Source organism: Poecilia formosa, unplaced genomic scaffold (genome assembly GCF_000485575.1).
Source record: "Poecilia formosa unplaced genomic scaffold, Poecilia_formosa-5.1.2 Scaffold189, whole genome shotgun sequence".
Taxonomy (NCBI): Eukaryota; Metazoa; Chordata; class Actinopteri; order Cyprinodontiformes; family Poeciliidae; genus Poecilia; species Poecilia formosa.
Window position 1 is genome coordinate 398,910 of NW_006800128.1, and position 11,598 is coordinate 410,507.

Genomic DNA, 11,598 nt, shown 5'->3' on the forward strand with positions numbered 1-11,598 from the left:
AGACCACCCAAAATTTATCAAGCTTATTCTTAGTAAAATAACTGATTTTCTCAAGTGCAAAGTAGAACGTCATTTGTGTGGTCCATTGTGAAATTCCACATAATGTCCCTTTCTTCCAAGAGAGTGCAATGCAGTGTTTAGCTTCCAAAAAGGAGACATAAAGTAAGGATCTCAAGTTGTTTGGGATAACAAAGTCTTCAGGATAAATATTCAAGATGCACATTTTAGGATTCAAAGGAACCTTTTTACCAATCAACTGACCAATCACAATCAATACATCCTTCCAAAAAGCCAACACTCGAGGACACGCCCACATACAATGAAATAAAGAACCTTTTTGGGAAGTACATTTAATGCAAGTGTCAGGTATATTAGGGTTAAAATTATGCAATTTAACTGGGGTGATGTATTGCCTAGTCAGCCATTTTTATTGTAATAATAATTTGGAATTTGTGTTAGCAGATCGTATTCTTTGAAGTTTTGAAATTAAGAGCAATTTTTGCATCCCAAAATCAAACTTCAAAATCACTAGTATTTATAGCTGTATACCATTTAGCCATTTATTTTCAAGTTTTAGATGGTCTCATTATTTATGAAATGTTCATCAAAATCTCAAATCAAATTTTATTTGTTTAGCACATTTCAGCATCAAGGCATGCTTTTAGACCTGTGCGTTACATCTTAAAAACACAAAAATACAAAGTCATAGAAACACAGTCAACATTTAGTGTGATTAAGAGCAAATGAAGTAAAAGTACTTTAGACTGAAACCCAGGCACAGCCAGGCTGCTGGGACCAACAGGACAACATGGCTGACCTTTAGCATTGCAAGCAGGTCTCCAGTGTTTCAGTCCTATGGCTCATGAGCAGGCCCAGTCCCAGGCCCATTTCTGCAGCTTCTGATCTTAGCCTTCATGCTGCTGAGGTTTGGAACCAAGCTGTTCACACCACCTAAACACACATCCATCCTCACCTAAACTAAAGTTCACTCTGGCCTTTAAGGAACTTTTATTACCTTTCTCGTTAATGAGTAATCAGAACCTCCATGCATCATGTTTGTTCTGGAACTGCAGCACAGACACAGACATGCACACACGTTTGCGTGGCTATCTTTGTGGGGACTTTCCATTGACTTCCATTAATTTCTACAGCCTAAACCTAACCCTTATCCTAAACATAACCATTACATACCTAACACTAACCCTAACCAAAACTCGATTCACACCTTAGTCTTAAATCTAAAAATAGCGTTTCCCCTTGTGGGGACCAGGCTTCTGTTCCCATAAGGAGTAGTGGGTCCCCACAACGTATGTGTCAGGAAAATGGTCCCCACAAGGTATTGCAAACAAACACACACACAGCTTCATCCTCTCTCTCCATCTACGTTGATTTAGAGGAGAAATGTTTTGAAGTAAATATGGAAGATTAAATGGTAAGAATTATGTGTCAACTCGAACTCTGGTGCCAGCAGATGCTTATGGCAGCAGCAGTTGGAGTCTAACAGAATAAATGCTATATCATTGGCTCAATCACATTGAGCCAATGATGACCATCAGTATGTAATACTAAATCATATGGAGAACTGCTTAATAATCTGAGTTGAGGCATGGTGGCTGATGGGGGTGGGGTGGAAAGTCTGAAAAGATTTTTCATTTTTGATGATAAACAGTTAAATGTTGATTAAAAAACTCATAACTTACATAGAACTAATCAACAAAGCTGATTAAAGGATGGTTGCTCCTCTCGGTCTCAGCCTGTAGTTTGAGAAAAGTGAAAATATAATAAGTTGTCTCTCCTGTATGTGGCACGAGTCCCGCTGCTGCGTCCAGCTCTGTCAGCTACTGCATGTTGTGCATTTAGTATTTCCCAGACTAAAAGAGGCTTGAAGAGTAAATGAGTTCTTAGTGAAATTAGCAAGTATTGAAAGAGTACTTTCTAATACTAAGAGTACTTTCAATACTTGCTAATTTCACTCAGGACTTCTTGGAATAGGTTACATGGGAAATATTTTTCTTTAAAACGACAGGCTCCAAGTAGTTTGTGTTTTCAGACAGATGGGTACATGAAATTGTTTCTATTGCTGCAGATGATCCATCTTGGTATTTCATTGTCAGACATCTTAGAATTTAAAAAAAGCAAACAAAAAAAACAACAGATTGTTTTTCTTTATTATTTCATATGTAAAGTTTAAGAATTGAATGAATGAGTATTATGTTTGTACTTAGATGATACTGGCTAAGCTAAGAGAGAGTGAGAGAAATTTATATGGTAAATACAGTTTCATTTTTTGGGTTTACAGTTTTAGACTGTAAACAGATTTAGTTGAAATTTTTAATTTTCCTAATGTGAACTTTTTAAATATTCATATAATCTCTGCTCATTACTGACTTTTTGCGTTATGAGCTGCTAACATAGCTGTCTTTGTTTCACTGTTTAATGGTGCTTTTGTCTCGTCTCTCTTTCTGCCAGTATAATCAATGGTTTTGCTTTGCCGCTGAAAGCAGAACATAAGCAGTTTCTGGTTAAAGTGTTGATCCCCCTTCATACTGTCAGGAGCCTGTCCCTCTTCCATGCACAGGTAATGTCTTTCTGGAATATTTTAACCTTGGTTACCTTTTCTTGTCAATTTGACACTGATTGGACTGTTTTATTTTGCTGCTTTAGATTTTATTATTTAAAATCGTTTTTAATTTTTACTGAACTCTGATCAGTAAAAATCGTGTTTTTTCAAGTGATATTCTATTACATATATCTTTGGATATTATTGAACTTACTTGATGCCTGTTCAGGGGCAAGCACCAGTTTTGAAACTTGAAATGTTTTGATTATAAACACTTCATTTTTAGGTTTTGTTTAAATAAAGTTTTGGTTCTGGAGGTGGAGTGGACTACAAATTTACAAAGTTGGGAAACATACAGCTTCTGAATCTTTGATTTTCTTATCTCTTGAATAGTTGTAGGTTTTATCAAACCAACTGGATGATTTAAGCTCTGTATTCTACCTAACCTGTTTGAAATAACTGGTATTAAAGCTTGAACTCTTCTCTTTTTACAGTTGGCTTATTGCATTGTACAATTCTTAGAGAAAGACCCGACATTAACAGAACCAGTAAGTATCACTACACGTCTTGTTGAATATCTGAAGTGAATATACAGCTGGCTTCACACCAGCTATTCACTATGTTTCTATCATTGCTAAATAGAACACTAATGTTCCAATAATAAAGAATAGTTGGGGTGTGGAAGACCATTCTGGAGGACTAAAGCTACCTGGGTTTTTCATCCATCCTGACACTTTCCCAGAGATCCCCTTCAGCACTGTCAGCTGGTTCCTCGCCATCCCCACCCCACCCTGCCCTGCCCTGGCGGGAGGCCCACTTTTCCTACTTGACAGTCAGTCTCAGACGTGGTGGAACTGACTTGACTGAGTTTTGTTGGCTTGATGGAACCCAGAGAACTGAGCCTTCTGCAAAAAGTAAAACTGTCATTCTTAGATGGGACTCTGAGGTTACCATTGAGAATATCTGCTGCTTCAGATATTCTGGGGCCTTCTTCTTGTTGACTTTCCTAAAACTACTCTCAAAGTTGTGTAGCTCCACACACACACTGCAGTTAGAATAACAGAGAACTGAAACTCAAGTCCATTTCCATGTTCTCTTCCTTCCTCTTCAGGTCATCAGAGGCTTACTGAAGTTCTGGCCAAAAACGTGCAGTCAAAAAGAGGTAAGGCTGCTGAAGGAAAGGAAGACTACTTCTCTATACACACGCTCGGTCAATAAGTAATGCTCTCCTCTGTGGTGGTTCAGGTGATGTTTCTGGGAGAGCTGGAGGAAATTCTGGATGTGATAGAGCCCACACAGTTTGTAAAGATCCAAGAGCCGCTATTCAAACAGATCTCCAGATGCGTTTCCAGCCCACATTTCCAGGTTAGTTATGTCCCATATAAACCATGCCTGGGCTGTTTGGATCTGGAAATGATTATGTGTGTGTGCGTGTGCGCGTGGTTCCCTGCAGGTCGCAGAGCGAGCTTTGTACTATTGGAACAACGAATACATCATGAGTCTGATTGAGGAGAACTCCAGCGTCATCCTGCCCATCATGTTTGCCAGCCTGTACAGGATCTCGAAAGAGCATTGGAACCCGTGAGTCGCCTTGCACACCTAACATGAACAAACTGTCTATGTAATTATTACACAAAACGTGAGATAGATCTGTCTGCAAATCAACAATAAGATTTGTTCTAGTTCAGATTACAGTGTTCCCAAAAATAATAAAAACTCAACTTTCTCTACCCTGCTGACCAGATATCAGTTAGAGGCTCAGCTATTTTTGATTGATCTTTCTATTTTTCATAAATAATAACTGGATCATTCTTTTGTATTGTCTATGGAACATTTATTTGTTGTTTGGTCTGGCGTTAAATGAGTGATGATGTAAATTCCTGAACATTATAAAAAGTGAGGAGTGGAATAATCCTCCAGTGACCATGGGGGAGGGAGTTTGTCGTCACTTTGTCTTTTGCTAGGAGACCCAGCTTAGTTTTTATGTAATGAGTTAAATCAAAGTAGATTCTTGGTATTTACAGGATGAGACATTGATATGTCAACATGTTTTTCTCCCATGACTGACTGACATTTTAAATAGAAAGTTATTTCTTCCAGTCGATTATTAGCATGGTAGACCACCTGGCTCTACCCCCACAGCCGTAAGCGTAGCTATTTGTAGATTGTTGTTTTTGTACAATTAATCACTATACCTAGCTTTGTAAACTTGAAATGTAAATATGCACACAGTTGTAGTTCTTGCAGGAATGGCACTCTCAACAAGGCCCTCCTTCTGCAGCACTCTAACAATTAAAATGCAAACAATTATCTGAATTTTGTTTTCTTTTTGTAGCAGTAAGCGGGTAACGCTTACTGCTACACCACTTCTACACCACTCCCACTTGTGGGAGTGGTGTAGAAAGCTATTTGGTTCTTATTTTCCTTAGAGATATCATTATGATTTTTAAACAATTTTCTTCTTCTCAGGGTACAGGGGAAGAAAACTGATGTCAGAGTTCCTGGTGAATTTCTTGTAACATATTTGGTCTATTAAGTCACAACATTCAGTTTATTTTAAAGAGGACATTTTATTTCCATTACTTTTTATTTTTCAACTGCAGCATCAGGCATTTATTTATATATATATATATATATATATATATATATATATATATATATATATATATCCTATGTTTGTCCTTATCTTGATCTCTATTAGCTCCTCTTTATATCAAGCATAAAAGAGGAGATGGTTTTATAAGTAAAATACATCATGTCTCTAATTAGTCAAATGGCAGACTGTTAAATTAAATATTAGTGCAATTTAATGTGTATATTTGCCATGTTGGAAATATGACAAAATTCACTGAGCAAACTGTCTGTTCCAAAAAAAAAGAATAAAATCAGTTTTTAAAAGTAATGCATTGAAAAAATTTGTTTTTGAACATGTGATTACATAGAATTTTCTTTATTCAACAAGTCTTAACAAAACACATAGCTCCAACAAATATATCCAACAATGACTTAGGAAAGCAAAAACACCTTTACATTTAAAATAATTTGTTTTGTGGTAGTTGTACTTTTTAGCAGCACAAATGCCTAATCAGTGACCAGTCCCATCATTTTGTATGTTAAAGTTATGACACAGGGCTGTACTGTCCCGATTCTCATATTTTTGCTGCTTCTAAACCTGCGCACTTAAACCCTTAGGTGCACTTGACTGAATCCACACTTCATAGCGGGGCGTAGGGTGTGCACTGAGCATTGGGAATGGGCCTTTGTTGTGGTGAACCAGCTGTAGTGGAGCAGGGAGCTGTGATTGACAGCTCCAAGACCCACCTCCTGACTCTGATTGGTTGTTTCTGACTAATGCTGTATTTCTGTAGATGGCAGCAGGACTACAGGGTGGTCTCCATTTTTCACAGATCTGTCTCTTATTACACTGTCACAATATAGTGACAGTTTTAATAAATATGTAAAAACACATTTAGAAGTGACATAGTGCAATTTTAGTTCTTAAATTTAAATGTTAAACAGTTTAAGGCTTTTAATGCATCTATGCTAAAACCATTAAATCAGTTTTAATAGTATTGTCATATAAAGATATATTGAAAGTATAGATTTATGGTCTTTATTAAATTCTAAGCACTTATGGGGCCCCTAAAAGTCTGGGGGGCCCTTAGCACCTGCCTAGTCCTGTTGTGGCTCAGGATGGCTTTGTGTCTGACAAGCATAACACAGGTTGTTTTAAGACCAAGCCAGCAACTGATCACTTAGCTAGGATCTAACTGAAGGGCAAACTACAGTTGAGTGTTTTAATGCCAGCCGAGACCTCAGTGAGCCTGTGGTGGAGCGCCCCCACCAGGGCAAACCCTGCTCTACCATAGAAATGATGCATTGACCTGTTGTACTTATTTCTCTAATGTGGAAGAGTCTATTCTGAAGCTTGTCTGTCCATTCTGTCCCAGGGCCATTGTAGCGCTGGTGTACAATGTTCTAAAGGCCTTCATGGAAATGAACAGTACCTTATTCGATGAGCTCACCGCCACCTACAAGTCAGACCGTCAGCGGTAAGAGCCCAGAATCCTGTCGCTTTCTTTCTGGTGCCATGCAGCAGAAGCATGCAGAACATTTACAATCAGACTGAAGCAACATTTTGGTTTGGGTTATGCACCCACACCACTGCTAAAGTATTCACGCTCCATCTTTTCTGCATTTTATGACATTCTAAGAACAAACCTGTCACTAGAAATGTATTTGACGGACCAACACAATGTTTCATAACTGTGAAGTGGAAGGAAAATATGTGGTCTTCATAAATAACAGTTAGGCATGGTCCCTTCCTGACTAAAAGCTAGCTTTGTGCTAGCTTTTAGCTGTTAGGACACTACAGCTCCATATTGTAGGTAGTTGGTATGGATGATGAGGGTATAAATACAGTAATAACACCATGGTGATGCATTCTTTAGAATGTGTGGTTCTTCTGGCTCATCGTCTTCATTCTCCTCCTCTGGGTCAGACTCTGACTCCAACATGGGAGGTTGGATGGACGAGTCTTCTGCTGCTGACATCTTTAATAAACTTGGGAATAAAAAGTTTCTCTGTTGGTACATAATTGTATCGCTGCTATTAAACTACAAAAATGGCCAACTGGGGTGAAGTGGAACGTTGTGTTACCTGGAGGAGGGCGGGGCATGAAATGTCTCACATTTAAAAAGACAGCAGCAAAACGAGTTGCTCTTAAAAGAGCCTCAGAGCAGAGGTAAAGGAGGGTCTGTGGAGCTGCAATAACCAGGAATTCAGACCAAAGGATTGAAGTTTTACTGCATATAGACCGTAAAGCAAATGATTTGCATGTGAAAAGGGATAATTTAAAAGTATATGTCCACTTTAAATTTCCCTTGGAATCAAAGTATTTTTTTAATTTAAATTGATTTTCCATCCAGTGTAACATAGTTTAAGCTGCTTTGCACAGAAATCTGGTGTTGAACTGCTGGACTGGTTCTACACCACATGGTGCCACACTCCTCACCAAGGAAGGAAGGAAGACCACGAGTCATTTGCTACACATGCTACTTTGTGACACTGACTCAGACTCAGAGAATATTGAAGTTTGTGGTTGGAATGTGACACAATGTTCAAGGAGTATGAGAACTTTTGGATTAATTTGGGTTTTGTATTCCAAAACTCAAATTATTCCGGTCAAGAAATCTTCAGGGGCCTCATGCATAAAGAGTGCGTGGGCACAAAAAAATGTGCTGCGCCATATTTTACGCACAAGTCGGCATGCATAAAAATTTACTTTGTGTCAAAGTTTGCGTAAATATACGCACACTTTTTTGCTGGCGTGAAAATGTGCGGCAACCACGCAAACTTTTTCTTTGGACAATATCAAACTACAAAGCCTCAAAACTCACCTAAATACACTGAAGTCTGACTACAATTAATGTTATTTAGACCAAGAAGCACCAAACCCATTGTTTTTCATGATTTTAATATTTTAATTGTTTGAATGTAAACGATGAAACTGAACCGCATTTATCCTCAGACAATAAGCTAACACACACACAAAATAAAAATAAAAGTATGTGAAAACCTCACTCGAATGTAAATAGTACTTTTCCTCAGTTTTTTGTCTCAAAGCTGTAACGCATTGGTCCGTGCACCGAAGCGCATGAAATGCATCTGCAGGGTAATTTCATTCTCACAAAAAGAAGAAAACAGGGTTGGATCAGCAGATTAACCCAAACCTGCTGATTAAAATAACCAACAGGTTTGATTATTTTTAAGGTGATCAAGGTTTGTATCCAATCACACGTATATAAATAGCTGTGCAAATGTGTGCTGCATAATTGTGGAGCGCTTTGGCTCTGATTTAGAACGTTAATGGAGGGATTCCGAGGGAGTCTGTGTACAGATATCATATTGATCTGCTGGGAAATATTGATAATGGTTCATTATCGTTTAGATTAATCCAGACTGATCATTCTGGAGCTCTGAGCAAAACTTAAAGAAGGAGCCGTATATTACTGATGCAACTGCAGTCATCCTTCAGTTGAGCCATGCCCGCTTTGTGAATGCGCCTTTATGGACTGAAAGCATCTTTATTCTGTAAATGTACAACTTATGCACATGATTTCTCTATTTAGAGTAAACGTCCATTTTCCTCACTCAAATGACTCTGACGCTCTGTCTTTAAATCCCAGCTGAGTGTGCTGCTGTTCAGTCTTTGTGTACTGTTTTATACATGAGGCCTCAGGACTTTTCTAGACATGTCCACTTGTGTGTGTGTGTGTGCGAGCGAGCGCGAGCTCACACCTATTGTGCTGTTTTAGTGAGAAGAAGAAGGAGAAGGAGCGTGAGGAGCTGTGGAAGAAGCTGGAGGACCTGGAGCTGAAGCGGGGCCTTAGGAGTGACGGGATCATCCCCACTTAACAGAGACAGAGCCCTGCTCCCCGTTCGTCCCACTCCCTTCCACTTCAGCCATGTCTGCCCAGAGCTCGTGATACAGGCTGTGGTCTCTGGACTTCCACAGCACCGCTGGTTTCTTAATCCTTTTATTATGATTTTGTTCTGTTTTGTTTCCTCTTGTGTTTGTGCGACTTAGTTTACTGTAGATTCATCACGTCTGTTTTCATTATTTCAGCAGCACTGTAAATAATTATTTTCCCCTAATGTTATTGCAAAGAGATAAAAAAAGAACAACAATAATAAAAAGGAAAAAACAGAAATGGAGAAAATGACTTGTGTGTGAGAGGGGAATCTAAACAAAAACAAAAAAAAAAAAAACAGATGGCATCAAAAAGCCATTAGGTTCCTGGGTTTTTCTTCACCCCACTCCTCTTTTTCAGTGCATCGCACATTTAACTTTCATTTTCGCTCCTCTTGTTGGTGTCCTCTCCTGTCTGCGCTGTTTGGATTGACTAGATTCAGCGTTGCCCTCCAAAAGCAGTCCAAAACTGTGGTCTCTCGCCTGTTGGCAGTTTGTCCATCCTGCAGGAACAGACCCACTCTGTAGACGGGGCCTTTCCAAAGCCCTCCGAGTGTGTTTACATGCATGGTCAGGAATGTCACAGGAAAAGCTAGAAGATGTCTGGGTTATGTTTAGTTCAACATGTAGGCTTTCCTTTTATTTTAGAGGAAGATTAGCTGAATTTGAAGATCCTGATGTGAAGATGTTTATTCAAATGGCTCCAGCACAGAATAATAATGCAGCAGGTTTGTTAATGCAGTCAGTTTGGAATCCTCTTCATTTCTGCATGAATACACGAGTCTGCAAGCTGTTGTTGGTCGATACATTTATGTACTGAAAACTGTAGGATTTTTGGCTTTAGTGCATTTAATGAACGGGGAGACTAATTTTTAGTATTTTGATCACCAGTCATGGGAAAATTCTTGCTGATTGGTGCAACTGATAAACAGCCTCTGATTTTACTGATAATTGGTGAACAGCAGCAGTCAAAAACAGAAGGATAATTTCCTGTCGATGCCTGATTCTTTTCCTGTTGAAGTTGGTGCTCTAGCGATCTTCAGTTAGATTCAGGGTTAATTGTTTTTCCTTTGCTTTAGTGCCATCTAGTGGTGGGAACAGCAGAAATGGCAAAAAAAAAAAAAAACCTTCTAAAATATATATTCTAGTTTTTAATAAAAGCCTCCACCAGAAATGTGTTTAAGCCACTGTTCCGTTTTTTATTGTTTGTATAGTGTGTAGAGTGTTTGACCAGTTTAATTTCAGTTCATGATAATTTCTTTTCCTCTTTCCAGTGGAATTTCTCGCTCTGTGGACTGCATGTAAACACACTCTCATTCCCTCCCTCAGAAATCTATCGGTCTGTTCATCCCTCAGTTCTTCCAGCTGTAGGAGACATGTTGGTTGCGGTCTGGTACTGGTACCAGTCTGCCGTAACTGACACACCAAGATATAAACAGGAACAAATTGTAAAGTGCACCAAACTCCTCTTCCTCCTTTTTGCCACTGGAGGGCGCTGCGTTGACTTCACAGTATTACTGCAGATTAAAGACGACCCTGTATATTATTTAATGCAGTACCCTGATATTCCTGTATCTTGTAGTAATTTAGCATTTTTTTTTTTTTTTTTTGTGCTTAGGAATTGTGGAGAGGATTATCCAGTATATAAAGAGGTATTATGGAACAAGACTTCCTACTATACATGTTAGTGTTTTCCCCTTTTGGTATGTTCACTTTTTTGTCTCACTTTTCTCCCTCTGCTCTTGGTTTTTATCTTTTCAATATTTTTTGTTCATTAGAGATATATGTAAATCTTTTTTTCTTTTTTTTTATGGGGAAGGGGCAAGAGTTTGAGTGGGGCAGCTAGACATGAGCTCGGAGCTCGGGGTGGGGGTAAATGTGGTGAGGAAGTTTGGAGCAGATTGTGTTTAACTGTTGGGACCTGAGAGTGATCCGCCCCAACACGACCCCTTCCTCCCTCACAGAATTGATGTGTGGTGTAGAATGGCCCAGATGTAATATGATTTAAAATCTGAAAAAAAAGATCAAAAGGGTTGGAAGAATACAAATGTTTAATTATTTTAAAAAAAATAAAGAGATATTAAATTAAATCTGTTTTGTGATAAAGACTGGAATGCTGTTCTGTTGTTTGTCTTTTCTCCAGTTTTAAAGAGTTTGATTTTCCTGAGTTATGATGTGCTTTCAGATCATTTGCCATTGTACAGCAGATTTCTTTGTCCATGGTTTTGTATGGGGAAAGCCCCAAAAGAAAACACTGACAACATAAATTAAAAGGAAAAGGGGGAATGGTGTTCATTTGATTTTTTTTCTCCTTGAAATAAGTCTATTATTGATGTTCTTCACATACTTAGAAAAATCGAGAAAATAATTTTTGTTAAATCTGGGAAGAATTTATTTAAAGAGCTGGAAATTTGCCATGCAAGAACTTAGGAAGATTGCAGTTTTTTTTTTTTTTTGTGGGTGGGGTATGTTGTTCTTATACTAAGGAAACATCCTCATCTGTTACTGTAATTTCAATTAATGCCATAAATTTAGTTCATAAAGGAAAACCCTGTTGACTTGTCAC

The 11,598-nt window shown here is 38.4% G+C and overlaps 1 protein-coding gene and 1 long non-coding RNA gene across 2 annotated transcripts in view; one reads left to right on the forward strand and one right to left on the reverse strand.

Annotated features, from left to right (window-relative positions):
• LOC107837920 (uncharacterized) overlaps positions 1–2,245 on the reverse strand; it is a 16,885-nt gene extending 14,640 nt beyond the window's left edge. The window contains exon 1 of the long non-coding RNA XR_001663971.1: positions 2,233–2,245. This is a non-coding gene — a long non-coding RNA (uncharacterized LOC107837920). The remainder of the gene's footprint in view (positions 1–2,232) is intronic.
• ppp2r5eb (protein phosphatase 2, regulatory subunit B', epsilon) overlaps positions 1–11,318 on the forward strand; it is a 47,538-nt gene extending 36,220 nt beyond the window's left edge. The window contains exons 13-14 of the mRNA XM_007566258.2: positions 6,511–6,612; positions 8,878–11,318. Coding sequence (XP_007566320.1) covers positions 6,511–6,612; positions 8,878–8,977 — 202 coding nt within the window. The 3' untranslated portion in view covers positions 8,978–11,318. The remainder of the gene's footprint in view (positions 1–6,510; positions 6,613–8,877) is intronic.
• The last annotated feature ends 280 nt before the right edge of the window (positions 11,319–11,598 follow it).